At 39.6% G+C, this 27,524-nt stretch overlaps 1 protein-coding gene across 4 annotated transcripts in view; it reads right to left on the minus strand.

Annotated features, from left to right (window-relative positions):
- Positions 1-434: 434 nt before the first annotated feature.
- The window catches only part of PLCH1 (phospholipase C eta 1), a 72,542-nt gene continuing 45,452 nt past the window's right edge, over positions 435-27,524 (minus strand). For 2 of the 4 annotated variants that reach the window (XM_063339354.1, XM_063339355.1), the window contains exons 9-23: positions 26,693-26,864; positions 23,686-23,793; positions 21,955-22,116; positions 19,099-19,170; positions 16,191-16,285; positions 15,403-15,500; positions 14,110-14,289; positions 13,917-14,024; positions 12,758-12,882; positions 11,119-11,203; positions 10,228-10,374; positions 9,755-9,834; positions 7,668-7,727; positions 6,827-7,187; positions 435-3,682 (exon numbers count right to left, since the gene is read on the minus strand). In XM_063339354.1, coding sequence (XP_063195424.1) covers positions 1,572-3,682; positions 6,827-7,187; positions 7,668-7,727; positions 9,755-9,834; positions 10,228-10,374; positions 11,119-11,203; positions 12,758-12,882; positions 13,917-14,024; positions 14,110-14,289; positions 15,403-15,500; positions 16,191-16,285; positions 19,099-19,170; positions 21,955-22,116; positions 23,686-23,793; positions 26,693-26,864 — 3,964 coding nt within the window. In that variant the 3' untranslated portion in view covers positions 435-1,571. Of the gene's footprint in view, positions 3,683-3,981; positions 4,011-6,826; positions 7,188-7,667; positions 7,728-9,754; positions 9,835-10,227; positions 10,375-11,118; positions 11,204-12,757; positions 12,883-13,916; positions 14,025-14,109; positions 14,290-15,402; positions 15,501-16,190; positions 16,286-19,098; positions 19,171-21,954; positions 22,117-23,685; positions 23,794-26,692; positions 26,865-27,524 lie in introns of all 4 variants that reach the window. The other 2 variants (XM_063339357.1, XM_063339356.1) reach the window with 2 other exon arrangements.

The raw sequence follows: 27,524 nt of genomic DNA on the forward strand, positions 1-27,524 counted from the left end.
ATGAGTACTGAGATATAAATTCCAGTCCAAAGCTTAAGGGATTAATCCAGTATCTGGTTCTGTTCCTCCACGGAAAAATGCTTTTTTATTTAGAAAACACCCTGTTCTCTCCCAGGAGATCAAAACAGCAGCCAGTTACATCTGCTAGGTCCTTAATGGAGCAAAATGAGAATATGCAGGCAGTTAGACATACTCAATAAACATGGCTTCCTATCCAGAAAAGAGAAAGAGCTCAGCTGCAGATTTCTAGCTAAGAACCATTTACCATCATGTGAAATGATGGAATTTTTCCCTTTCTAATACCATATTGCGTGCTTATGCCAAGACAGATGCCTGCAATCACTAAGTACTGTTAACTTAATCATAATTGTGTTTGCTACAGTTTCAGTAATCATGTCACCAAGTGCTTAAAAATCTATTTTAATGATGTTTTCAAGAATAATAATACTCTGCATTCCAAAAGAAAGAGGTAAGAGGTACGTCTTTTACAAATAAGAAAAAACTTACAGCAAAGGCAAAGAATATCTTAAAACCAAAATAAAGCTATGTTGCTCCCTACAGGGAAGCTCCAGGTGTTTGAGATTACTCACTCAATTCACTTTCAGCATTCATAGAAAAAGATGAAGGACAGTCAAAATAGTTACTGTACCATGTCAGCTTTAAACATTCCACTGACTGTCAACAATTTAGCAATAAAATTACAAATATACAGAAACAGATCTGCTACTGTACGGAAGCTACACACACAACCAATAACAAAAATACCTAACAAAATATGCAGAAATTAAGTGTTTTCCATTCATAAATGCAGAATTACTCCCACATTCCACTCTGTCCTGAAATGAGCACTCCACATGGTGACAAAAAGGAAGACAACCGTTATCGTACTTGATAGAGTGCACAGAAGACAAGTCTACACATTACTCACAAATTTAGACTGACCTTAATGCAACAAATTTTTTGCTATAGAATGATAGTTCATACATGGAAACATGTAAAATTAATATTAACCATTAAGTATAAGTCACAGTGAAAACAGTGATGCTAATGAAGGGTCTCATTCTGAGACTGCTGCTTGTTGGGCAGAATGAGTCCTAGTTCAGCAGTCTAACCCCAAGGACGTTACCAATAACAGAAAGCACTATGCTTAGCAGAATTTGCACGAAAGGCCAAAAGTGATCACTAAAAATGTTTTTCCAAACAGCAGGATGGGAAATCAGGAAAACAGAAATTGTATTCATTGCAATGTTAGGCTCTTGAGCACAGATGTGCTTGACATAAAAATGACATGCATTACAAATACAAAATGCTACAAATGCTTACTGCATGCAAATAGTCCCCAGACTATTTCACTTCATAATTCCTAAATCAAAATAATACATACATAAGGATGGAACATGGTTTCTATTTACATAAGCCTTGACAGGAAAGGGCACGTTAAATCATGACTGAATCACTAGCATGAAATTGCATTTCTAAATAATTTAAACCCTCAAAACAGTATTTCTTGCTAAAAATCCTTCATTTCAATGAAGTAGTTTGTAAACATTGAAGATGTACATTTATACAATCTACAGTCTCAGCAGGAAGTAAATTTCAGGCCTATCATCGCTACTGGATTCCAGCTGCAGAACAGAATCGTGTGTATACAACTGGTCCCTACAGCCATAGTGCAAAGCAGCACATGCACCCTCTGGTATTCCTCGGCCCTCCATGTCCTCCCCAGGGAAGCCATTCAGGTACCTGGCTATGTATGAGCCTGTTGAATGCCTGTTGATAACGTGAGGAGATGCCAAAGTCTTGTTCCGAAGGACAACCCCTGCTATGCTACTTGTGTTAGAAGATTTCTGCTTGCTGGCAGCCTCTTGCCTCTCCTTGGCACGGCTGGCTATATTTCGCACCCTGCTCTGGCTTCTGGACGAGAGTTTTCTGACCAGCGCCTTCGGACAATCTTCATCAATCTGCCTGGAGTACAGTGTTTGATGGCTGTCCTCCTGGTCCAGGGACACCAGCTTCCTCAGCTGTTCTGTCAGAGCATCTGTAGAATGTGGTCTCATATTCTTCATAGCAGCAAGTTTCTTGTCTCTCATGCCTGATGAGATAAAGCTCTTACTTATGTATTGATACTTACTTTCAAAATTGCAGGAAATATCCTCTGATGTCAAGTCCCCGAGACTCTTGGATTTGCAAGGGCTAGTCTGCTTGATGGCTGAATGAGGTGGGAAAGCCAAAGCATTTTTGAGCACCGGTGAGTGTATCTTGAGCTGGGGTCTCTCAGAGGTACACGTTACATTTTTCAACTTGTCTGAATGCTGATGATACAAAAAGCCAACATTTTCACACATTGGAAAAGGGAGCTGACTCCCTGCAGTCCTGAATTTACCCGAGCAGTCCAAGGCAGCAGCACAGAGCTCAACAGTTGTGCTGCTCCCAGGGGTTTTCTCACCACCATGCCCAGTGTCCTGCTTTTGCCTCAGTTTCAAAGGGGAAGCCAACTGGCTCATGTCTTCCCTTTTGTACTCACACGCAGTTACCAAGAGATCTTGACAATCCTCATCTACTTCTACAAGACTGCTGCTTTCTGAATTTTCACCAGTGGGCAGGTCAACAAGTGTCTCCTCAAAGATGAAGCTATTGGAAGCAAAAGAACTGGCAGACTTGGGGGCTTCCCAGCTTGTTCCAGATTTTGTTCCACAATCCCTTTTGGGATTTGCATGTAGCAAAGAGAGAGGCAAAGGACAAGGAGAGCTAGGCAAGTTGTTTTCTATACTATTTAACTTTTTCTTGCAAACTAATTCACTGTGGGTCTTACATTCAGAAGCTGGTGTAAGGGTTGCTTCATGGATAATTGTGTACACAGAATACTCTGCAGTCTCAGGGCTGGAGAACACAGTAGTATCCGGAGTCGAGAATAAAGGGGATTTGACAGATTTTGTGGTAGTAAAGCTGTGCTTACAGGGACTGTTATGATCCGCAGTAAACATGTGTGGGTGTGTAGCCATCACACTGAAGGTCTGGCTGCTAGCGCTATGGAGGCTTGAGACTGCAGTAAGATTAGTTTGGTCATCTGTGACATCAAACTGTCCGATGAGAGCTGAGACAGCGCTATCCATCTCACTCTCATTCACTAAAGAAACTTCATCTATAAGGCGAGAAATGTCACTGTCTTGCATGGTTAAAGTGGAGTGCAAATCAGGAACATCGCAGCAAGTGGTAGAAGAAATATCTGTCAAAGAAAGAGGTGCTCCAGTGCTTTTCTCAATTATGTCATATTTGTGATTTTCCATCTCTACTTTTCGAGAAAGCGAAGCGCCCACAAGAGTTATTTTCTCCTCGGACCCTTTTGTGTCATCTTCCCTTTTATTGTCTGCATCGTTTTTGCCATTTGTTTTTTCTGTGGAAATTTCAAAATCAGAGTCCTGCATTAGAGGGACAGTTTCATCAGAAAGGTTATTTTCCTGATAGCCTATGAGGTGATTTGTTTCAGCCACACCACTTGCAAAAACTAAATTTTCAGGTTGCTTCTGGAGAGGTGGTACTGAAGAGTCAATTGTAGTCTCCTTCTGGTCACTCTTCTTAAATTGAGATGCCAAATTTGAAGTATTTGCTGTTTTCTCAGAACATGTGAAAACAGATACTTTCAAGTTTGTTTCCTCCTCATTTGTATTGTCATCACTGTTGGCTAAATAAAATAAGAAACATATTAGTTGCATACAATATTGTATTCTCTTTATTAACAATTATTTTGCCCTTAGACAGACAAATGGAGAATGCAAAATTAGGTAGTTGTGACAGAATTTAATTATGGGGTTGTGCAGGTTTAGTACAAATTATCTGTGTGATATGAATAAATGGAAAAATACAACTGCAGGCACTTCATTGAAACTTCCTTTGAATGTCTATTACATCAAGCACGTGATGTAATATTTGTTGCAAATAATGTTAATGAGGTACCATATCGTAGCTTGCACATAGTATTACCTTCAGCTGTGTTCCTATTCAGATTTGTACTATAAAGAAGCATGGCAATAAAGACAGAACAGAACAGCTCTGTTAAAAACCGTAATATTTTGAAACAAGATGCATGCTTAAAAGAGCTGAGTAAAAAGCATCAAGTAGATGGATGAATTTTACATGTAGTTATTGTAAAATATTACAATTTAAGGATTTAATTTTTAATCTACAAGCATAATGCATTCACAAGAGCAAGATTTTGAATTCCATGAAAATACACATTAGATATTTCCTCCACCAAATCTTGTTATTTGTCTTTATATGCCAAATCCAAGTCCATGACTCATTCTTTTGGAGCTTTTAATTAAGCAGGGACTATAGAAGTAAGCTTGGCATGATATATACTGTTTCTAACAATTGCTAGAAATCAGGTACCCTAGGAAGGAACAAGAGAAGCCCTGATCATTACGTAACAGTGACTGAACACCCACCCCCCAGTACAGTAAGAGCTATTTTTAACAAACATGGCATTAAAGGCTGATCTCCAAAATCTGAAAGTTCCCCAAGCTTTCTAGTGCTCCCACATAAGGATGGAAGAGATGTACATTTCTTTGATTTGTAGATATATTTTTTTTCTATAAAGAGAAGGGGAGAAAATGGACAGCGCACTGTCCACTTGGTGTAATTCCAACTGAGACAGTAGAGATGTTCAGCCACAGTGTTTTAGCAAGAAAGATCTCTGTTGGACAGACAGCCTTTTCCATTCTTCACAGCATCCTGCAATAACGAACACTTCATCTGACTAGTATGTCCCCGAGGGTGAAGACAGCTCCCAGCCTGAAATATTTGGGCTGAACTTACTTTCTGAGAATACCCAAGCCTATGTCTGCATGTGCATGAGGCTGCGTTGTACCTTTTCTTACCATGATTCAAGGTAAGTGCTTCCACAAAAAATGGAGCCTGAGCTGCTTTTCTCTATGTCCACTACTAAGACACGGATGGCCCTGCAGCACAGAAGGGAGAAGGTCCCTTGGGGACAGAAGGGGACTCCATCTGGAGTTTCATCTTCTTTCTGTCTCATTTCTTTCTGCCTAAGGTGGCCAGTGCTGCTCCATAAAGATTACAGAGCAAGGCCTACAGAAACTCCAACAGACAGGATCTAGTCCTCTCATAGTTAGAAGGGGCAGCGTTCATTCCCCATCACAACTTTTTAAGTCAGGGGCTTGCGTTTTCTGTAAAGGTTATTTTGCTATAAATGAATAACTGTGACCTCCAAACAGTGTGGCAGGTTCTTCTAAAAGAATTTTCTGTCTTTGTCTGTATCCTTACAGCATCCTTAAAAAGAAATATCTAAGAAATAATTACATCTGTTGCAAAGAATGGCTGAGCTGTATCATCTCACAGGCTTACCTAGAGGATCTCTCAATTCAAAATACAGCATTTCAGAGTTAGCTTCCTTTACTAGGAGTATCCTTTTCCCTGTTTATGCTTTCTTCTCAGGATGGTAAAAAAAGAATTGGTTTGATTTTTCTTGCTGTTTCCCCTAACTAACTTCTTTTACAAGATGATGTCCACATTATCTGTTCCTTCAAAGCCTGTAATACGGGCAAGTAGAACAAAGGTAGCTTAACAACACATTCCCATGTGTGCCTGGTGGTTCTCCTATTTTAGGGTGGCTCCTGTAGCTGGTGGAAGCTGCTACTCCGCAGCTGAGAATATCCAGAGCTGAGCACCACTGCCATCACCCCCCCGGCCAAGAGACATTCTCTGTACGCTCTCTGCGTCTTACCAAAGACGACAGATGGTGCTTCTGGCTGTCCTGTGCCAACTAAGGAAGAGCCCTCAGGGACTAAGTGCAGAAACGCTGCGCTGTCAGAAGTCACCAGAAGCTGAGGATCTGGCTAGCCCTACGGTATCAGGGGGACAGCCTGTATGAGTGCACACATTCTTCCCAAACAAACAAAAAACAGCCCCAAAAAGCAGCATAAACACCCTAGACTAGGGCAAGCTCCGGGTGGAGACAGCAAGTCTAATGAATTACAGCCATTGTATTCAAAGCTTCCTAGACTTATTTAAATATTCAAGTAAATCAAATATTAGGCAGGTCAAACACACTAACTTTGTTGTTGTCATGGGCATAACTGGATTTCAAAACCAGGACTATTATTGCTTGAAGACACTTAGAAAAAAAGCTATTTTAAGAATTAAATTGTATTTTGTATCAATAAAATAAGACCAAAATTTTATCCTAACACATGCTTTCCATATGACCTAGATTACTTTCCATATAATCTAGGTTATATGGAAAGCATGTGTTAGGATTCATTTAGGAGAATAGTTCGATTAATTAGTTCGATTAATTTAGGACAATATCAAGACTGACGGATACAAAGTTTGACCTACTTTTACCCCTTTTACATCTATTTGAAAGTCTGCATTAGTCTTCACACACACTATTTCCAAAAACATATGCTGCATGCTGTTCTTCCTCCTTGAAAACGGACAGAGGAAACCCACCGTGCCAGTACTTCTATTTCTATAAGTGAAGGGACAGTAGCAAACCAGAAATAGATGAGGCACAATTGAAGGCTGGTTCTTAAATTACAAAAAGAAATTTGGCAAGTGTCCTTTTAGGAGCACTTCTAGAAATTATTGTAATTCATTTGCCTAGTTTGCAGAGTAGACAGCTTTCCAGGGTGTCACTTATCAAAGATTTAAGTAGCTATTAAAATACTACAATCTTAAGCATGTATAATTTTGCCCAGTAACTCTTATTTGAGTTAAGAAAACTACTTGCAGAGACTACGGAACTAAGCCTTTTAATAGACTATTTCAATTTACTACATCAAAAGTAATTTTGGAAGCATCTTACCGGATGCATTTTCTTTTCCTTTGGCATCTTCGGTGGTTTCATCTTCTGGGCATGGCAGTCCGACAAGAAGATATTTGTCCACAGGCATAGAAGCAGGACGTGCTTGCAAACTCCGGCTTGTACGCCTTACAACTCCTTCTTTGTCTTTCAAGTCTACTGGTTCAGATGCGCTGTCTTTAATCTCAGTAGCTTCCAGAAAACCCATTTTACTTTTCTTTCTACCTTTTGCTGGTGCACTGGCTGTGCGCCGGAGAATTCGATCACCAATAGATCGCTTCCGTACATAGTGCCCACTGGTTTCAGCAGAATTGTGCTTAGAGTTCTTGTTAAACAACCCTCTGAGTCCTATCAGCTGCTTATTCTGAAAGGATAAGAATAACCACAGTTTCGAGTGAGTTCATACTATTATATAATGAGCACAATGAAAAGGGCTGCTTTTGGAGTATTTATGAATGATGAAGAAAAAATTCAAAATGCAGCAAAGCAAAAATTCACACCAAGCAATTCACATCTACTCTGACCAAGGAACTATCAGCATAGATCTCCATGAATTCATGCATGTCTGTATTTCTCCTCATTAGGATGGCAGCTTGCCACAATTACAAGAGAGGTTTACTCAAAGTCTCCTAATCAGAGATGACAAGACTGTAAGTAGCGTACCGCAGTGACAGGCTACACATTAACTTGGAGTTTTATGCACGGGCTTCATCAAAGCAATATTCAAATGTTTCAGAGTCTGAATGAAGAATGATGTAAGTTTGGTAGTTGCAGATCATGCGATTAGGAACCATTTGAAAAATCTGTGCCCAGCAAGTGCAAAGTGCATGCTAATGAAGTCTACCTTTGTGGCTCCTAGAAAGTGCAATATTGTGTAACTGGGATTGAGGATTAAAGGGCTCCACTGAAAGGCAAAAAAATGCAAATACATTTGGCTAATGTTTTCAAGACTGTGATACAAGCAAATAAGGTAATAGTACATCAGCTGTAAATATAACCCCTCTACAGCAAAAAATTTAAAACTATTTATTAGTCTAATGTCAGTCTCTCTCAAACTTGACCAGATATCCTCACTTACAAGGATGCAAGTGTGCACTCAGCCTTTGTTTCTACATTAGAAGTGATAATATAGCCCATCATTAAGGCAAGCAGTAGATGAATAGACTAAGCGATACAGAGATCAAATCTCAATGTGTCTCTCCCCCCTCTCCTCCCTTCTTTTGTCTTCCCTATGAAGCTACTCTTTACTATTTTTCTTGGGTATTTTTCTTCTTTGAAGAGCACATGAGCCAAGAGCAATAGCCAAACAGGCCCCCCATCACAAAAACCGTATGTGATTTCACACACGTACTCAGATGTGTATAGATCTAGGTATCTATTGCAGATGCATTCCTATCTGTTTACTACTGCTTTTCTTTTTACACTGATTTAGGAGTAACGAAGTCTACCTTGAATACTAGAAGTTTCTCTTTGTGCACAGAAGACGCACAGATCTGGTATGGTCAGTGCCATTCCCTCCACCACCTTGCTGCTGTCCTCCCTGGCAGGAGAAACACTTGCAGAGACAAGAGCAGATGAGAACATTGAAACACTGGTCCCTGGGCTGAGACAAGGATGCCAAGAATGAGACAGACATCTAAGTGGTTTACAGAGCCATGATTAGATCGTTCGGTGATCTAATGGGATCAGTGAGGATAAAGGTAGTGGAGTTCAGTGAGGATCTGGACTATATCACATGTCAGCCCCGAGGCCTTGTCTATGTTATTTTCTATCTCTGTTCCACTGAGCTTTCCTTGGGTGCTCGCAGAGCTGTGGGCTTACATATCTAACATGACATTTTCTCTGCAGCCACTCTCAGAAAGGAGAAACACTAAGGGCTTTTCAACCTATACCCTTCATAAAGGTGGGGTTTTTTTGCTTGTGGTTTTTGTGTGCTTTTTTTTTTTAATCACTACAAAGGTCTATTTTATTTTAGCATTCTGTTGAATAAGACCTTAGTTTCTTTGTGCTAGCTATCTACAATGACCTCTTGTAAACGGTTCATAAATGCAGCTGAAGCAGAAATGCAGAGAAAAAGCACTGTGCTTTTACTTTCATTTTTAAAGTGTTTTAAAATTAGTAATCTTGCAGAAAAGCAAGATGTATGCACTAAAACCTAAAAGATTTAAAGCTTAAATTAGCTGCTAAAAATAGCTTGGCAAATACCATGCTCTGCTGCAGTTACAGTTCTCAACATTTACTTTAAAATAAAATTAAACACACTGAAGAAATGTACTTACTGTATCTAGATGTGATAATTATTAGGTGCTAACAGTAAGAACATTCATAAGTACATGCACGCTAAGACTGGAGTAGTATGTTATGCTTTTCTTGCTGATCACCTGCAAGGAACCTCCCTCACACTATGAGCTACGTCCCTCTGCTTCCTGAGCACTCTGGCAGGGCGTGCCTGGGCTGTTAACTGGGGTGTCTCAGCTGGAGAGAGCCAAGTGTTTTACTGGACACGGGTGTGCTGTGAGCGGGTGCCCTGGCTCAGTGCTCCTCAGAGAAAACACTCTGAATAAGGAATTGCAGTTTGCTTCCTTGAGCATGCCTTAGCAGTATATGTAGATACCTATACCGATACGAGTATAAATGAAGACATCAAGTTGAGGGCAACAGAGAATTCGATGTTGTGCTTTTTCATTGCTGTATGATCTGAATAATTTGTTTAAACTTTATTACTGATTAGTGCCAGAGAGAGCTAGGTACTACTAATCCAGTGTACAAAATGCCATGAATCTAAGCTGTAAGAATCATTTAGAAACCTCTCAAATCCTGTGAGGCTCTGTGGTATATTTAAATATATATATTTAAAATATATATATTTTATCAGAAGAATTCAAACAACAAAAAAAGTCATAAAAGATGTACATTTCCAGATATACCTACCTTTCCATAGATCTCATTAATGGTTATATGAACAAATATGGACGCTTCTGTCAGTCCTTCTAAATACACATGACGATAGCCTAGTAAAACAAAAATATTGCACCACAAATAATCCACAGTTTGCATTTTATGCACAACTGGCAATGACTGTCTATAAAACTGAAATATATAAGGTAAGCCACATTATGCCTTTAGTAAAACTTCTTATGTTCTCACAGGTTTTCCAAGCCCCCCAGTACAAATTGCCTCCAAGTTACAAATAAGACACCAGCAGTAAATTTCTAAAAGCACAGACACCCAAAGTCCTTCAAGTAATGCTGAATATACCACCAGGAGAATTGTCCAAGCTCACGTATGAAGTCTCAGAGGTATGAGCATATTTCTTTTGCTGATAACCTCATCTTAAACTTTAAGTTCAAAGGTGTTTGTTCTTCAGCTAGATTCTTAAGTCAAGGAGAACAAGTGGGACTAACCAGGCACAAGACTGCTAAAGGCCAGAGTTCTTTGTCCAACAAAGTCTCGCCCAATAGGGTCATGGTCCCAAACAAGAAATCGCACCAAAGCTATTTCGGGCATGTGGATGGTAAAAGTGAGTGTTTCCTCCCAAACAGGATTAAACCCTGTAAAACAAACAGAACAGAAATTCTGTGAAACAAGTCCATAGCAAGCGCTAGACTCAATTTTCATGATGCATAGATAGCAAGAGGCATAAGAAACAGGCAGACTAAATACACAAATGAATACTCATTGCTCATCTAGATCTAGGCGCTCTCAATCTCCATTATGTAAGTAATTTAAAGTGAGAGATCTGTCTCTTGGACTGCTTTTACAAACAAAATGGCTCTGGTTGGGTAGCTGGAAAGGATTACCAAGGCAAGCTGTTGTTTTGCAGAACTATGGTACGCTAAAGATAGACCAAAACCAACTAAACTACCTTTTCCCCGCATGGCTTTGCAACTGCCTTTGAGAACTGATGGCCACTTCTCCTGCTGCAACAGGCTATTACACTGTTATTCATCTCCTTCCTATGAAGGACGTGATCTGTTTTCATTGCATTCGAAGTTATACATGTATTTTATATACATTAAATATATATATACACATATTTGGAACTTCTGCATAAAGGAGATTTAAGAACAACCCAGGAAAATGATATTGTGGTGAACAGTTCTTGTCCTTCACCTCTAGCTTGTCTGTCCCCCCACACCAGAAATTCTGTCTAGAAAGCAGAATTGGTTAAAATATGAACATTTGATTTCATCAGGTAAGAAGCTTTGCAATTTATAAGTAATAATAGACACTGAATCATTTATAATTACTTAACGTTTTACTCTAAGAAAAGGAAATCAGCTAGATTATCTTACCATTGTCGTCAACCACCCTGGTCTGATCTTTACAGCAGTCAACAGGTAACCCAATAATTTCCACCTCAACAAAGGGATCTATTATCTATTTTTCAAAAACAAAGTATTTTAAAAGCAAGCCAATCATACAAGTGATGTTCAATTTTTAAAACAAATCACGCAGAGACTTAAATTAAATTCATATGAGAATCCAAAACCCTTTGATTCACATGAATTTTCAAACAGCACAATCATGGGAAATGGCTTCATGGAGTATAAGTTGATGTATGGTTTCTAGTCTCAAGAGCTATGGCCAGCTGTGGAATAATTACTAAATTGGCCAAGAATACAAAAATACAGCATTGTTCACACATTAAGGAAAGTCATAAAATCAAGAGGCTTCTGAGGTAGAATACAGCCGCAGCTAGCACACGAAGAATGCAGCATCTGTGATTCCCTGTACAAGGTTGTTTGCGAAACTACACGAGGGATGGAACAGAACACGCTTGTTCCGTGGCCTTCCCTTGTGACGAATAGCAGATATGGGGACGAGATGGTACTACGGAACTGATAAGCGGCCTACACGCTACCCGAGCCAACATTTCGTCTAATGTTGATGAAATGCTGTCCTTTTGTGCGAACTTTGCTCACCACAATGTACCAAAACACACCTCCATCCCGGAGGCTATCCGCCCCCGAGGTGTGAACACTCCTCCTTGAATACATTAATCATAATAAAAGTACGTATGACTAAAGTCACTCAAACTCCACTTTGAAGATTAAAAAAAAAAAATATAAAAATAGCCCAAGAGAGAGGGGATGTCAGGGAAGACACCATCGCGAAGAATTCCACCGCTGATTTCCGGGATCAGTCGACGGGCTGAGCCTCTCTTCCCCCCCATAGGGACGCCTTTGGGTAAGACTTCGATTACACCGAGCGCTTTCTCGGGGACTTAGAAATTTCTCTAGAGAATCTCTACCCTACATTTATAGCCAGGCTGTATCGTTTATAATTTTGTCGCGCGTTTGTATACTTAGCAATATCTTTATTTGCACGTGCTTTGCAGACAGTGTATTTATCACCGGCAATCCAAAAGAACCTGTATATCTGTTGTTTAAATAAACTGCACTGTTTAAGTAGCTAGCCGTTTCGCTTTCTCACTGAACGCGACCAAAACTTGAGAGAGGCCGTGCTAGTTCAGGAGTACGACTAGACTGAAGGTGCAGTCCACTATTAGTGTATCCAAATTGTAATAGTTTAATACACATTAAACGCGATTGGACTGATAGTGCTGAATTGGGCATCACTCAGAATTTAAACCTAGCCGCACCTAGCCTCCCACCTCGGTGAGGAGTGTTAGAACGCAAGGGGGTTTATCTTCTGCCAAAACCGCTTGGCCCCGTTTCACGCGACACCAGCTATGATTAATTGTAAAAAAAGTGAAGTGTCACCCTCAAAACAGAAAACAAATCAGTTCCTGAACATCATGTGTAAGGGACAGACTCTCTGGGAAAACATAATATTTAGTGACCAAAAGCTTGACAATAGCTGAAATTTATTGGTGTATTTAAAGGAAGGATGAAGTTTCTTTGAGTCGCATGCTGACATGTCACTCCAGGACCTCTCATGGAAGCATTTGCTGGTATCAGAGTATCTTACCTCTCCTCTGTCTCCTAACATTGAGTCAGGAGGCTTAGGTAGCTGCTGTCCACTAATGATTTTCAGAATAAGCTGCTTTTTAGGACTGGCAGGGAGTGGATCAGCAGAGTAGGGGTTGAATGTGCCTAAAAGATGGCAAGGAATACGAAGTGTAAGGAAAAAGATACATAGAATAAGTATCACCCCCCAAGATCCATACATATAGCCAAAATTCAGTCATAAGCAAGTAACTTAGAGAGTATGAAGCAGCTGTTAATGAATTTTAAAATTCTATTCCACTTTCTTACAACCTTTACTGAGCAGCCCTCATTTACACAATTACAAGACGTAGAGGGGTCCTTTCTTAGTAGGGTTTTGCAAGATTAAGACTCCCTTGGAAAAAAAAACCAAAACAAAACAATAAATCTTTCTTCTGTAAAGTAGCAGCTTCAAAAAAACCTCAATAGTTATAGCTCAGTTCAGCACTCTGATCATGTTTCTTGCACAGCTGCCCAAATGTTGACGTGAAGCAGCAACTAGTAAGCTGCTTCCCGCAGCAGCAGCGCCTGCTTCAAGTACCCACACTCCCTCTACCATTTCTCAAGTAACTTTCAATCAATGCCACTGCTTCTAATGGTCACATTAAGAAAATAACTTAGAGATATAGGGGCACAATCAGACCTCAAGTCCTCAAAATATGGAAGGATTGTCATTGCATAACACTGAAAAACACTGGCTCCTGTTCTAACAGCATTTTGAGGACTGAACCAATTCCTTTTAAAGGGAACACAATTCCACTGACTTGCTTGAGAGCTGGACCAAGTCCTGGATATTTGATCTTGGGCACCACGGCGTACCGTGTTCTTCTTGCTTGCAGTTGGCTATGCTAGGACGCCCTGTTCTTTTTTTAGACACATATTAAGATGGAGTCCTCAAAATATATCTATAGCAACAGCAAGAGATTGTATGCTGGTACTTACAGAGTCTGAGAGTTAAACACCATTTTTTGAGGATAAAGAAAAAAGAATTCTGAAGTAAAATAAGCTTATGAATTTATGAAAATATGAAAGATTCTACATATGTTCTTATTTTTCTTTCTTGCGTCTTGGAAGCTTCACCATAAAGACATTTTCTGAAAAGCTTGACATTTACAGTTAATAAATGTATAGTGAGACATTACCTTTGCACATCTGCTGAGGTTTGAGGACATAACCACAGTTGCCATTTACCCTAAATTTTGCATCATTTAATTGCATCACACGTCCCTCAGATTGGTAGTTTAGTGCCACTGTTGAAAGAGAAGACTCAGGTGTAAGATATTTACTTAGCACATATCCAAGAAGTGGGAAGTAAGTTATTCATGCAACACTCACCTAACTGGCAACCGACATTCCAGTAAGGTAAAGGATTGAAATTGCTGGAGTCAATCCGATAGGCTGATGGATAGACCCTTGTAAGCTGTTTCTGATTGTAAAGCATAAACTGTTCGGCCTTTTGCTGCACTGCTTGGTGGGCTCTTGTTTCACTGAATGATAGCACATTCCCTGTTGATCCTGTGTGTATCGTTAACCAACAAACAAATTACAAAGCAATCCCAGGAGAAAGGGGGCTGAACTCAGACCTCAGCTGCACTGGTATTAATCAAGGGGAACATTAGATTTAGTCCAAAGTTACACTGATAAGTTGTCTTGTCACATGCAAATCATGTACACTGCGTAACTGAAGGGCACCAGTTTCCCCTTCCAGGGGATGGTCTTTTCTTCTACCCTCAAGTTTCCAGACTTACAAGGAAAGCCAAGCAAGAACTTATGCAAATTGCTAGGACCTTTTCTCCTGCAGAACCCCAGACACGATTGCTATAAAGAATCTACAGAGAAATCTACTAATGGCAGCATGATCAAAACTATCTTACTGAAGAGCTTACAGCCGGGGGAAAGATGGGCCCAGCAGGGTTGTGATTTTGCTCTTCTCCTTGTAACACATGGAGCTGCACTCAACCCATTTCTCTCTCACAGAGGTTTCTGCAAACTCATCCTTTCTCTAAATAATCCAAGCAATCTTTTTTTAACTCATAAGTTTTCTCTCTGATCATTTTACCCCCTTAGGCAGACCCCTTTGATCATCTCTGCCCTCTGGGAAAGACTGACCAAAAGAATTTCCTAGGCGAGAGTGCCCAACTTCAAGGGAGCAGTTAGACCAACTCAACTGTACCATCTCTCCATGCCCATCTCTTCAGCTAGCATCAGGAAAGCACAAGATCTAGATGAAAGGCAGCTGCAGTATTGTGCTCTGATGAGCAGGCCCTCCTTTCCAGAGGGCCATGAGCCATCAGATGGATTCAGTAGTACCACCTAATTGCAGCCAGATAATGTTAAAAGATGATGAGAATTTCCGTGAAACTGTGAAATCAGGAAAGGGTCCACCTGAAAAAGCCTCTTTTTTAAAATTGCTATTAAAACATGAATGTCATAAGAAACCAAGGGGAAGGATATTTCCTAGGGAAGGAAAGGGTGGTGCTTTACTCTTTCTCCATATTTAAGTAAATGGGACAGGTAACTAACTATTCTGCTTTTAAAAACAAGGGAAATCTTGAGAACACAGACACGTTTCCTATCTGAACAGAAAAGTGAAAAAGGCATGTGTAAGTCTTGTGCCTGCAGCCTTACCATCATCTACTATATCCTGGGCAGCCACAGAGTTCGTGTACACCACGAGGTCAGACAGAGCTCGGCACAGCTTCACCGTTTTTCTTCGACGAGCCAGTCTGCCAAGTTATATTTGATATACAAAACAAAATGGGAATATTTCAATATTTAAAGCCTATTTCAATGCCCCTTTCTGTTCTTTTCACCAATAAGGAAATAAAGAACTGCGAACAGGGAGCCACGTGTTGCAAACCTCCTTAGAGAGGGCTCCAAGATGACTGCTCCCCTTGTCACGCCACACAAACAAAATTTTTCATTTAACACATAATGAAATAGCTGCACCGTGGCTTTCTCAACAAAAACAAGGCAGACAGGTTTGAGCTGTCTGAAAACAATGTTTCGCTGACAACAAATGCATTCTCAATGGCACTTTTTGGATTGCTTTTTCTTTACATTCTCAGATGTAATAAGGTTGGCTGGGCTGTGATGTACCCTTGTTTAGCCTAAACAGTTTTCTTTGAGCACTATTTACAGCATGCAAAATGTAGATTGGCATTTTTCCATTAGAAGAGTATTGCTATCACATTTCTTTTCAGTTTAAGGGTAATTGCTATTTGTAACCTATGAAAACCTACACAATCAAAATACCAGGCTACAGCAGTCACTGCAAAATATACCCCAACAGTAGTGTCATAAATGACCTGCTCTTAAGAACAGACTTCTCTGAGGCAGTGACATGTACATACTGATAGTAGTAACATGCCTCTAGGTGTAACTAAGCTGTAAAACTATGGTGATTCATAGCTCACCTATGGAGCTGTCCTGTTTCCTTCCCAGAAGAGTTTTGCTGGCATTCTTCATCATCTGATGCACTATGGTATTTAGATGCTGCCTTCACACCTTTCTGTTGGGAAAGAATCAAGCAGAGCTCTGTCAGTTTATAGGGTGGCTCTATAAATTCACATTACTGTAATTAACGTCAGGTGGGTGGGTGAGCTGCAGCAGGTTTACAGCACAGGACCAGCGTCCCACAGGGATGCAGAATGAATCTGGGGGTTTGACAGCAGAAATCCCCAAGTCATATGTCAAATGTTTCCATACGTGCAGAGGAGGAAAGCCAACACAAAGCATCTGTGCCCTCATCTCACTCCATCTGACTGGAAGGATCCAAGCCTGCAGCCACAGGGCAGGTTTATCTGCTGGCTAGCAGACAAATCCAAGCCTGAAGAAAATTATTTCTGCAAACTGGCCAACACATTGCAGGCTTCCCTCCCCTGCTCTCTCTCTTTCCCCCCTGACCTGAGAGGATAACTTTGCTCCACTGTCTCCAGTACACTGGCACTGGTCCTGATGAAATTCTAATGTATCATATAATATTTAATAAACAGTAACACATAGTTTACAGTGCACTGTTTACACCTACCTGTGCTTTCCCCTCACTTTAGAAAATTTAACGAATTCATTCATGAAATTGAGAACAGAGTCCGGGCAAAATTTTCAAGCATCATCTTTCTGCTGCCTTTTGAGGCACACATATAAGCATTCAAGTTAATCTAAATTATTACAGTATATCGTAAAGAAAATAGCTATGATAAAGAGATTAAAATCTCAAAAGCACTTTTTTTGTTAAGCACCTATTATTAAGTACAGTTTCCAATTCCTACATTACATCTTTTGCAACACTAACTATAGCTTCTAATGAGAGTTTCTTTAATTCCCTTCTCATCAAGAGGTAATTAACAGTATAACCGAGAGCTCCTTATCCTTTTGCTCATATGGCTAATTGAACACAGATTTCTTTTCTCCTGCTGTGCACCAATAATGCACATAATTTAGTTTGCTGTGTTTAGCGCTGAAATAAAGTTGACTACACTGTAAATCATTTGCATGGTTCAGTTTTGGAATCCAAAGGTCTGGACTGTGGATGTTTCCTGCAGTTAACTTGCAGGAATTACAAGCCTTACTGTCTTTTTCCCTCCATGGGCAGTTTTTAAAGAGTTTATACGTGGATACATTTGGCACAAGAGCTGGCTGAAAACATCACAAGTCAATAACTCTGGGTAGATAATTCTGTGCCTTCAAAAATATCAATAGTAACCACCCTTCCCAGGCATCCCTTTAGCTGGAAAGGGATAATGGGGAGGTTACTGGATGTCCCTGTTGCCTCAGTCTACAATATAATCATTATTTTAAAAAAAAAAAAAAGTAATCTATATATACACTGTCTTATTTTGTTCAGCAGAGATGAAACAAATGGGCTTTCCAACCTGATATATCCATTAGGATAACTAGTTGAAGTAATTAAGTAATTAAGTTACTGACATACTTTCCAGCCTTCAGTATTACCAGCAGTTTTTAGTGGCTGACTTTTCTCTGTGACATCTCATTCCACTGCATTTGTTTTCCCATCAGCAAGCACAAGTTGCAATGTGAAATGTCCACTATCATGCACAACAGGTACTTGCAGATACCACCACATACTGAGTCAATAATACACACTTAGCTAAAGCTGCTGAAAGAAATATGACCACTTTAAACTGATGTAAACTTATAATCAAAGAGTAAATATGAGTCCTGGTATTGTCTGCCTAGAGAATTTTTGATGGCTCCTAGCTGGCTTCAGGGCAGATGAGCTGCTGGCTGATTAAATTCTATGAAGTATTTCATAATTGCTGTTTTTCCTAAACTGCTGCTCATATTATCAATTACAGGGTGTGCACCCTGCTCAGCTGCAGCATTCACCACAGATAGCACTGAAGAAGAACACAGGTGCCTAGCAGGATTGGAGCAGAGGCACCGCTGGTGGCACAGTGACTCGGCTGCAGACGTGCCACATGCCTCTCATGACGAGCCTATCTGCTGATTTAATTACTTGGTATCTGCTAATTGACTCTGTGAGGAAGGAAGCTTTCAGCTGAATCGGCTCATGCTGAGGCTACATGTTCAATAAATCGAAGCCTCGAGGCACCAAGGGAGTGTGGGAATAGGGGAGGCAGATGACAGGAACACATTTGTCAGGATATGGGAATGGGGCGCACTGTCCTTTTTGGTGGCTGCTATCTGTCCAGCTGCAAAATGAAACCTCACACTCATTTGATTTTTATTAGCTCTTGCTCAGTTCAATAGAGTTGCCACAGTGAACACCCAGTGGAGCAGACAATTTGACCTAGCAGCTACACAAATATATGAACACTACATGAAAAACTATGAAGAGATCAGAAATAAGCCACATTTTTACAAAGCAGGAGCCCAGAGCCAGTACTCAGACACAACAGTCCCTTAAAGCAAGTGGAAAGACAGTAATGGCATGGCCTGCATGGCACTGCTCAGGGTTTCAAACTGGACCCTGATTGAGAGAAACATTGTCAGTTGTGTGGACAGAGGTCTGGAAAATGAGAATATGCCAAGACATTTATCTACATTGCTCTTCTGCTGCTGCAAGTTTGATCAGAATATCAGCATTTCCACATCACCAGTGAAGATGATCGTTTTGGTCGGGAAAGATATTTTGAGTTTGTGTGATCGTTTTTAAAGGGTTCTCCATGCTGCTAGCAGCTATATTCTTCTGAACAGCAATAAATATACCAACTGTAATCACATAGTCTCTCCTCACTGCTCCCATACACACCATGCTTGTCTCAAGCAATGAAACTTACCTGGTGTCTCCAGAATGCTGACAGACCTAGGACAGCAAACCGAGTCTCTCATTTTACTTACTTTATGTTTACCAAAGTTGCCCATTAATGATCGACTATGAGACTTTTTTCCACCTTCTTTTGTATCCACGTTCTGCGCAGAGAGAATGCAATAAGAAGTGTAACTAGATAGCTTCAGAAGTATCTTTAAGGAGTCTGATACAGTCTCTAAAAGACATAGTTTCAACCTAATAAGTTCTTGTACACGACCCTGATTCACTATTAGAAGAGAATAGAGATGAGAAAAAAGTCTAAACACAAGTTAAATTCTAAACACAACATACTCATCTGTGAACACAAATTGAAATCCAAAATCTCAATACAGGACTTTTCTAACTTCTTTATATGCTTGATATTTAGCAATCCTCTAACAGTAAGGAAAAATACTAACATTAACACTCAAGACAACAACCACCCATGTAGAAAAAACAGTCTAGCAAAACCAGGCAAGCAACAACAAAACACAGGAACATTTGAAAACATACTCGAAAATAGCAACAAAGGAAAAGGGGAAAAAAAAAAGTTTCCTAACAGATAAAAGTGATTTTTTTCATAGGCAACCTGAAGTCCAGGTTTCACATTTATAGCCATGCCTCTAGACGTAGGTTTGATAATTTCTGGCAGCATCTAGCTTTTTCTGTCAGAAAAGCACATTCCTTCATCTTCTAAAGAGCAAAACAAAAAAGGTACTAAAGAATATTCCCCCAGCATTTCAGCAAGTCCTATGAGCTCCAGTTACTCTCTGTTCAGTGCTGAGTTTGAATTCACTTCTGGCTATCATAACAGTAATGGCACTAGACAGTTTCTTCAGGTCCAAGAAGAAAGTCAATAACCTCTGTATCTACGTTCAGAAATTTGTTTCTAGCTCAGGCTGAAAGTCTCTGTAATACACAGAAAGAAACCTTAGCAGATAAAGTACTAGTGTCCCTCAAATAAGAAAGTTGACAGTTTCAACAGCAAATCCAAATTAGTATCAGGCCTGACTGACAGTACCATACAAATTGCCTTCCTCCCTCCCCACAAAAAACCCCAATTGGTAATTACTGAAAATTAGTGCGTAAACTTGTACTGTGAATGTTTGGGGTTTGGTTTTTTGGGGTTTTTTGGGTTTGTTTTTTTTTTGGGGGGGGGTGTTTTGTTTTTGTTTTTTTTAAATAATAGCAAGTCTTTGGGAAAATAAAACGCACATCAGTGACTAAATAAAGGAAGATCAGCTTTAACCAGCAAAAAAGTAGAAAAATTTCCCAACAGATTCCCTTTTGGTACATCAATTATACAGTAACTGCTAGAAAAGAGTTTTACAGCACCACCAAACAAAGCTAGCTAATGAGTTACAGAATTACCAAACCATCACAACATTTAACCATTTAGTTTTCTTCCATCTATGTCAACAGTTGATATAAATTAATCTTCCAGTAGTTTTAACTTATTATTACTAATTGTTCAGCTCTGTATTGCTTTAAGACCCTTGAAAACAACAGTCATATGCAATCAGTCTTCATACAGGATTGTTGCAGCAAGGGAAGAGATCTCTAAATGTCCCTTAATAATTTAAAATAGGTAATTCAAAAAATCTATCACTTTATATTATTACCTGACAAATGTTTGAATAATGCAGTTGCAGTACTCAAGTATTTTCAGTATCCTGGTCATGTCAAAGACATGTAATGGGTAATCTCAGGCATCATATCCAACACAAACACCTTACGGAAATTTGCGTTCTTTACACAAAACTTCCTGCCCCCTCAAATGCTAGCTAGGGGCCAATCATTTTTCCAGATTCCAGAGAACATACCAAGTGTAATTATTCTATCAAGATAGTATTGAAATGGCTCATATCTGATTGTATTTACTAACACGGGGAGTTTGCTCTCTGAAATCCCACTTTTCCGACCTCATGAAGGCCAAAGGGAACACGCAGGCTGACTGTTCGCACACTGCAAAGCCACAGTCTAAAAATAACCCTTATCTGTCAGGTCAGATGGCTTCGTCCTGTGTATTCTTACAGCCTCTTCCCACCACAACTCAGCTTTGACCAGAGGTCTCAGGCATCAGCACAAGCCGAGTATGTTTTCTGTAGTCAAGCCTGGCTTCAGGCAAAAGTCTCATAGGTCCGGCCTCAGAGATTGACAAGAACGAGATAAACCCTACAGAGCAGGAAGATGTGCAGAAGGCAGATCTACACATACCTGACCTTTAAGACTGCAGCAGCTACAGAGCAGGCACATCCTCCACAGAACAATTTACTCTGTATTTAACATAACTGGGCTTGCATCTGGTTGAGGTGAAAGTATGGGAACCATGGATTCAGGGTACTAATTGCATATTGATGTATTCAAAATTCCAATACATTTAGCTGTTTTTAAAAAATAGTTTGATGTCAAACAGGAAAAAACCCATACCATTTTTGATATAAAACAGTCTGGGCATGAAAAACTAGAACCTTGTTTAGGGCATTAAAAGCACATCCCTGTGTTTTAGTGCTGTACAAAACAGCCATCAGCATTGCAGGCAGACAATGCTTTCAGTTATCACGGCCAGTCTTGATAGGACTAAAGCAATAGAAATGGGGTCTTTCCCCAGTAACTTCGACACAAACCAAATTACTTGACACATGCTTGCAATATTGGTACTTACTAAGTTGCTTTCAAGCCTTACAAGTAATAAATCAGACCATATTGAAACATACTCTTCACATTTGACCATTCAAATTCTCTCATTAGATATCTTCCTGAAATAGTTCCAAGTTTTTATTTTGGCTAAAACAAACTCTCAGAAGTTTTTCATAATTTATCAGCTTTCTCATCTGAAAAGTGTGTAATACACGTTGCATTGTCTAATATGCAACAGAGCATGCAAAGGGGAAAAACCCACATACCTGTTTCAGGTTAACATTTAAACCCTCATGAGTTGCCTTTAGCAGGGCTCTCACAGTGAAGCTGTCAGGGTCTTCTTTGTCCCTGATTTGGGATTCTTTTATCAGGGATTCCAGTTTTGTTCTTATAAAAGATTCCACCTGGTGCTCAGTTGCACCATTACTCTGAAAGACATTAAGAAATGCAGTTGAAGTAGATTATTATGTCCATCACTTCTGGGACAGCCTGAGGGAGCATCACACACACTTCTGGCCACACAGCGCTCCCAACATTTCCTCTCTCTGTACAAGAAAAAGCTTCTTGCATAATCCTGGCAAAACCAGGCAGGTGGCTTTTACTGCCATTTCCATTTTCCTTTTTCCTCTTTAGTCTTCCTGACACGTAATTTACCCTGCCTCACCAAAGCACAGCCCACCACATAGATCACCCCAGAACCTGGCCCTAGCGCTAGCTCTTTGATTCAAAACTGTCACAGGTCTGAACACCTCTTTCAGAAGATGGCATGAATTTTCAAGCTAATACAGTTAATACGTTTCATCCAAAATATCAGACAACCTAAGCATCATTAGATTCCTGCTCCAAATGGAAAGAAAGAGGAAGCAATTACTGTTAACAATAGTCATATGGACACACAAACCAGTTTCTTACGCAATGTGCTTAAAATAAAAATGGATCCTATAAAACTGTCCATGGGGTGCAAGACCTCTCCTGAAACAGGAGAGGAAAGCAATTGTTCTGTCCTAACGTGTTCCATTTCTAGTCCAAAACGATATACTGTGTTTTGCATTGGCTTTAAGGATTGCCAAATTTTGTCCCAGGTCTTTCTGTTAAAGAAAGCATCATCTCATCAGAATTCCTCAAGCCACCCTAGAAAAGCATATGTCGATTACATAGATCACTCCTATTGAACAGGAAGTAACAACAAATCAGGCGTTATGTTGGTTCAAAACTGGTTGAGCAAACTTATCTCATCCTACTACACCCATAATTAGTTATGCTCATTCAATACATACTCTTCCCCCTGAACTTACATCTGTGGAAGCTTATACGTGTACTTAAATCTTTAGCAATATGATTGCTTTATGGGATTCAGAGTCTCCCAGGATGGAAGGATGGGGAGGGAGTCTTTATCAGGTAGTGTAATGATAGGACATGGGGTAATGGTTTCAAGCTGACTAGAAAAAAAAAAAGCAAAACAAACACCTGCTGGATGACGTGTGTCAGCATTTGCACACCCGTTTCAGTTTGTAGCAAAAAAATGCGTTAATAAAATTAACAGCTGGAAAATAAACAAGGAGTTAACAAATAAATGGAACAGAAAGCAAACTCCAGTGTCAAAAAATTAGAAACAGAAGGACTGAAAATAAAAGTCTTCCACACCTCTTTTTTTTATTTGTATGTCTTTTCATAATTTTCATCTAGAAATTGTGTAGCAATTTGTATCTGAAAAAAAGTCTAGCATGCTTATAGTGCTGGCATCAATGTTTTCAGTATAGCATACCTAAAGTACTTTAATCTGTTATTCATATGATTTAAATGAAAAAGTGTGCATCTCTGAACAACATGACTCCGTATCTAACTGTGGAATTATATAAATTCTGTATCTTAAGGACCTGATTTAGAAATCAAAGTTAACAACTCTAATCTGCTAACAACTGCAATTAGGATTATGGAATATGCACATAAGAAATGTAGAGATGTAACAGTTCTGGGAATTGTGTATATGCACATACATAGCAGGACTTTAATTTGCAGTCATCTTCAATTTCATCGGCACTATCCTCATCTGAAACTTCCCCTTCCTCAGCATCTGCTCCAAGGCTGTATGGCAACTTTTTACCCTAAAATGAAGAAAAAACATTCACAACAAATGCACACGTAGTCAGTGTTATTTAGTGCAAAGACCAAAATAGCCCATTCCTCAACTATTCCTTATGTAAATTGCCACAAGAGTTTAGAATTCGTTTTCAGAGAGTCTCATGCAAAGTGGTTCAAAGACCTAGATTATCACAGATGATAATTTAAGTATTTCTGGAAGAATTTGTTACTGAAGGATCTTTGCAAGCTCTTTCAAAGAAAGTATACCACCTCCCATCTCTGGAGCAAACTAGCAAGTGTCCAAAAGATTTTTTTTTGAGTTGACTCGCAGATTTTTCAGGCTTACCCCTAGCAAGCAGACTATTGTATACTTAAAATAAAACCCTAAATATCAGGAACTCAGATTTTGTTATAGGCTCTGCATCAGAATGGAAAATGCAGACACAAGAGAACTCACTGCAAGCAGCCATCAACACGCAGAAGCAAAGCCTATTTTACTATGGCATGCTCATGCAAGAGTGTAGTCAGCAACCTAAAATTAGTTGCTAACACAGTATTATGAATGTCATATACCTACATTAGAAAGAAACTACTTTATTTCCATGTCTAGTTTCCAACATCTTATTAGAGTAGTGAGCAAACAGAGGTTATTGGCCAATTCTGGTAAAAAATAAAACAAATAATAAAAAAAAAAAAAAAGAGGCTCCAACAGATAAATTATCCTTTTCAGAGCATTCATCTTTAATTCTCTTGTATGATCACTTATAGCAAAGCCCAATCACAGAACCTTATAAATTTTGTCTACGGGACCTCTGAAGGTCTCTGGTCCAAATCTCGCACTAAAGGAGGACAGTTGCCAGCCCTAGATGAGCTTTGTTTAGCCAAGTTTTGCAAACTTTCAAGGCTGGAGAGTCACCCAGCCTACTGGGCAGCCTCTTTCCATGCTGCACTTCCCACAGCTGAAAAAGCTTTTCCTGTCATCCAATCTGCACCTCCCAAGCTGTAACTTGGGGCCAGTGCCTCTTGCTTTACCATCTGCCACTTAATAAATCACCTATTAAACGTCTGTGTAATTACTTCTGTGTCTTCCTCACTGATAGCAGAAATGTTCACAGTCTACCTGTTTCATCAGCGACAGAGGCAGATAAGAATTACATCCAGATTTCTGCAGAAATGGATTGATTTACAAACTGCATTTTGAAATTAATAAGGCTGCCCTGCTAATGAGTGGGTCAAGTTAACTTCACACTTACACCTTTATACTGGCTTAAATCCATGAGTATTACTGGAATTACTCTTTATATACACTAGCAAGATTAAAATTATGCTAATTACTTGAAATTGTTTAGCTAATGAATCAATACTGCCTTTCAAAGGAAAATGTATAGAACATAGCAAAAATAATAGCAAAAAGATGAGAAACTGGCTTACTTCTCAAAAAGACACTGATTCCTAAATATGATGTTATCTTTTCTAACTGGGCTGCTTAATTTGAGCAGGAGATGAGAGATAGGTCTTTGTGAAAAGACAATGTAATGCTGAAAATAGTATTCTGCATTCTAAAAATGTTAGCTCAGCTGCACATCATTCTGTAACTACTCACAGATTTCAGCACTGTTAGCTGAAGAATCAACCTAAAGTTATGAACTCAAATGTGCTAGGAAGACAAGCTCGCTCAAAAGTTCACATTAAGAGCAGCACAGTACCAAAACTCTCTTGCCTTTTGTGCATTGACACAGTATTTCAAACCAAGCTGGCTGGGTTTTGTTGCATGTCTGACATGACACGCTATTTTGTTTGACTCCCTAAAATACCAACACTATATGCTTGCATAGTTCATTAACTAGCATTTACACAAGAAAACTGATTCAGTGAAATTCAAAATCACAGTTAAGTACTCAAAGACTTTACAATTCAGAGTCAGCTCTGTACTGTACATTGAAATATGTTCAAACTAACATCAAACCAAAACTGTGAATCCTTGTAGCCAGCTTGATACAGAGGATAGAGAGGGAAAAAAAGTCTCTCAAGAGCCCACAGCGAAGTAATTGCCCCCATGTGTCAAAGTAAATTAGATAATCTAATAAGCCACAACTCCATTAATCATCCTCTCAAAGGTCTGCCTTGCATTTATTTCTTATTATAGCCATCTTGGTCTTTGAAATCCCTTTCAGAGCAAATCCGTTTATACTGAGAGGCTCAAACAATTAATCTCGCATACAACACTAACTTCAGTGCTCCAGGGCCTCCTCCCTTGCTGTTCCTTAGAGCCACCTTCTGAAGTGCTCTTCTTTCATAAACACAGCTGATGAACCATGAAAATAGTTTCATTTCATGAACTACTGCTCATAGCAGGGTGAGGGGGAAATGCAAGAAAATGAAAGACGTTTTCAGACGATTTTATATTACTCCAAAATACTTTGTCCAAGGAGGAACTGTAGGATAATGTTTAGATACTACAGGAATACGGACCATACAGAACAATATCCACTAATAACAAATCAGAAAAATTTCAAAAAAAGATAAAATACCGAGTCGATGTAACTGTATCACAGTTGCTTCTATTCATAACAATGAATTTTACATAATTTTTCTGCTCTCCTGACTTGATGCTAAGATTTAAAAATAAACACCTCTGACTTCAAGACTTGCAGATAAGATGCTTAAGAAGTTGAAAGAATTCTCTTTCCACTGCTGTGGATATCACCTCCCTGGTGAAACACTTACAGAAGTACTCTGGGACACTACCCAAGTCCAAGGTAAACTCTGTTTCAATGTCTCTGAAAAGCTCAGAATTTTAACTCACTGTACTATTCCACATGGTACTGCTGAACTGGTTCTCCAAAGCCAAAGAAAAGTGTAAGACAAATATTACATGCTGACTTTTGTTGCATTTTGAACAGGCTGCCAATAGCAAGTTACCTTCACTAGGATTTTCCCTTTCAAATTTTGAGGGCTAGGAAGCTGTCTGGAATCTCCAGTGGTTACAGATGACAAGTCCAGTTTGTCACCAAATATCTCCTTCAAGTACTGAGCAATCTTCTTTTGCTGTTGAATACTGCAGTGGTTTTCAATAGACAGTATCACTGGAAACCTAGAAACAAAACCCCCAGACATTGTCATAACTACATTTTAAGAGAGAAGACTTGCACAGCTTATCATATAAACTGGTTTAAGCACTTTGCTTTTGCATTGTCAGTAGTCTGGAAACAAACTCACTTTGGGAAGAAGGACTTTGCACATGAACTCCCAAATCCCTGCTCTGTCAGAATCCCTCAGATAGTCCCTGCAGGCGTTTCTGGCCTCTCCCTCCCACCCTACCCACTAGTGCACAGGGTGACAAAGTTTGAAACCGACGATCACTACGCATGAGGCACCGTGAAACTTGCAATAAAGCTCAGAGCAACACAATTCCTTTCTGTTCTATGTAATTGAGCAGAAGGTATGTTATTCCTTTGAAGCCACATACAAAGTCATAAGCCATAAGCCATCAGCAAGCTGCTCCTGGAGAAAAGCATTTGGAAATCAACAGATGTGAAGGAACTGCTAACTCTTCTCTGTTCATCTTCCAAAGACTGACAGCTGCATGAACTATTTGCCTTTGTCTTAATAAGTGCAGCTACAGTGAATCAGACCAAATCTCTGAGGGTGCCCAGACTCTGGAGAAAGAGAAATATTTGGCAATACTTTCCAGAATACTCCCCCAGGCTCCAGGAATTTGCAGTTTAAGTTTCCTGACATAAAGACATGGATT

This window comes from Chroicocephalus ridibundus, chromosome 6 (assembly GCF_963924245.1).
Source record: "Chroicocephalus ridibundus chromosome 6, bChrRid1.1, whole genome shotgun sequence".
NCBI classification, from domain to species: Eukaryota; Metazoa; Chordata; class Aves; order Charadriiformes; family Laridae; genus Chroicocephalus; species Chroicocephalus ridibundus.